Source organism: Choloepus didactylus, chromosome X, assembly GCF_015220235.1.
Source record: "Choloepus didactylus isolate mChoDid1 chromosome X, mChoDid1.pri, whole genome shotgun sequence".
Taxonomy (NCBI): Eukaryota; Metazoa; Chordata; class Mammalia; order Pilosa; family Megalonychidae; genus Choloepus; species Choloepus didactylus.
In genome coordinates, this window is record NC_051334.1 from 162,718,276 (window position 1) to 162,720,742 (window position 2,467).

The window sequence follows — 2,467 nt, forward strand, 5'->3', positions numbered from 1 at the left end:
TGGTATATAAGACTGAGGACATAGCAGACAATAAATGTTTCCCAAACTAAAATGAAAAGAATTTCTTCTTCTTTCTCAGCAGATTGAACAAAATGGATATTCTGGGTACTGACAATGCCAGTGAGGTGACAGTTTTCATTCTGGTTGGTTTGTCCAATCATCCAAAATCCCAGATTGCCTTTTACTGCACCATGATAGTGGTCTACGTGATCACGTTCTTGGGTAACAGTCATTATTGTTGTGGTCAGAATTGATAGGAGGCTTCATATTCCTATGTATTTTTTCCTAAGCAACCTGTCCTTCCTTGATATCTGCTACTCCAGCAGCTGGGAGCCATATGTCTCGGCCCAATGCTTCAAGGATTTCCCCACCATCTCCTATACCAGCTGTTATGCCCAGATGACCATTGCTCTTTTTCTGGGGATGACTGAGTGTCTCCTCCTTGCTGTCATGGCTTATGACAGGTTTGTTGCAATCTCCAGTCCCCTGCATTACACCATCATTATGAACAACCAGGTCTGCATACAGTTGGCCATGATGACCTGGGCCAGTGCCTTCTTTTTGGCAATAATACCAATCATTGCAATTTCTGCTCGTTTTTGTGGACACAACATCATCAACCATTTTACCTGTGAGGTCCAGGCCCTGCTGAAGCTCGTATGCTCAGACACCCCAGTCAGTCTGATTCTGGGTCTGGTCATCAGTGTATTCACACTGCCCTTGCCCTTCACCTTCATTCTCATTTCCTACTTCCGCATTGTGGTTGCCGTGCTGAGGATCCGCTCTGCACAGGCCAGGCTCAAAGCTTTCTCCTCCTGTGGATCCCATCTGACAGTGGTCGCCATATTTTATGGGACAGCCATTTATATGTACTTGAAACCTCAGTCAAAGATGTCCCAGGACCAGGATAAAGTAATTTCTGCATTTTATGGTGGTGTGACTCCTATGTTGAACCCCCTCATTTATACCTTAAGGAACAAGGATGTGAAAAATGCCCTAAGAAAAATAATTGGGAAGAAACAGTCCTAAAATGGATGTGGATTCCCCCATGGAAGCTCATCTAACCAACAGCTTGACATGGATTTGTAATAATAACAGATAGAAACATTAAACAATATTTTGGTAAGGTAATTATTTTCAAATGCATTTTTTCTGTTTTCAACAAACGTGAAAAAGAACACCTGTCTACTGAGAAAAACCTGTTAAATTTTTATAATGGTATCCATTTAAGCAGTAAATTACACAGGGCAATCTTGATGGAGAGTTTTTAGACAAAATAATGATTAGTACATTTTAATGTTTGAGAAGTTTGATTTTATTTTACTAAATAAGAGGTATTCCAATATTCTACATTCCCTTTTATAGGTGATAATGAGAAAAGTTTCAAAATGGACAACTCTTATCTCAATATTTTTGCACAAAGTGCACTGTGACCCAGGCTTAGAAGAGATGGATGTGAGGGGATACAGGGTGGAAAATCACTCAACTGCTACATGAGACTTCCACAGAGAAGTTCCTCTGTGGAAGCAAGGAGCCCTTCAAGACTATGTAGATACTGAAGGCAGGACTGCTGACCCTACAGAACCTGCAATTGCTGATCTTGATCAATTGATAGTGCCACGTTTTCTCTGTCAGTGTAGACTACTCCTGGATAATTGCCTGCAACTTCCAAAGGTATTGGCCACAAAAACATAAACCAAATTTAACTCTAATAGGAGCTCCTTAAAAAGCAACCAATCATGTGTTGCATTTTTAGATTACAAAAATTATAATATTCTTTATGTAAAAATAGGAGGGGGAGTAAAAAGAAATGAAAATTCACCTGTAATCCAAATACTCCCTGAGACTTTCATAGGTTTTGGAGTAAGGCATACATGTATTTAAGTCTGTCACTTACAGTTATGTGAGATTTAGCTAGTTACTTGCCATCTTAAAGTTTCAGATTTTTCATCTGTAAAATGTGGATGATAAGAGTGCCTATCTCACAATGTTATTTTGAGAATCAAATGAGACAATACATGTTAAACTTCTATCACAATGTCTGGCACATAATGTACACTGAATATGTGTCAATCAAAACAGAAAAAATACTGTCAACTTGCCCTCTATTGTCCAAGCCCATCAGAATTGTATGAGTGTTCATTTGCTTATGACTGTATTGATAATGACTATATCATTTAAAAATGATCCATGACAATATGATAGGTTGAAAAACTATTTTCTTATTGTTATCTTAATTTTAATTTCTCTGATTATAAATGAGGTTGAATATGTTTCTCATGCTATTGGTCATTTGTATTTCAAGATTTAGGGTCTTTGAAATTGGGTCTAAATGACAGTGAGCCAGCCAAGTATAGGAAAAATAAAATGCTGTACCCAGTGATATATGACTAGTAAAAAGCCTGAAAAGTTGTTTCAACCTTGATGGACTCCACCATTGTTCCCAGATATATCCTGACAGGCAGAC

The 2,467-nt window shown here is 38.3% G+C and overlaps 1 protein-coding gene across 1 annotated transcript; it reads left to right on the forward strand.

The window, feature by feature from the left end:
- Positions 1 to 273: 273 nt before the first annotated feature.
- Positions 274 to 1,029, forward strand: LOC119522440 (olfactory receptor 13H1-like). Its single transcript, XM_037820912.1, has one exon. The coding sequence runs from the start codon at positions 274 to 276 to the stop codon at positions 1,027 to 1,029; it is 756 nt and encodes a 251-aa protein (XP_037676840.1).
- The last annotated feature ends 1,438 nt before the right edge of the window (positions 1,030 to 2,467 follow it).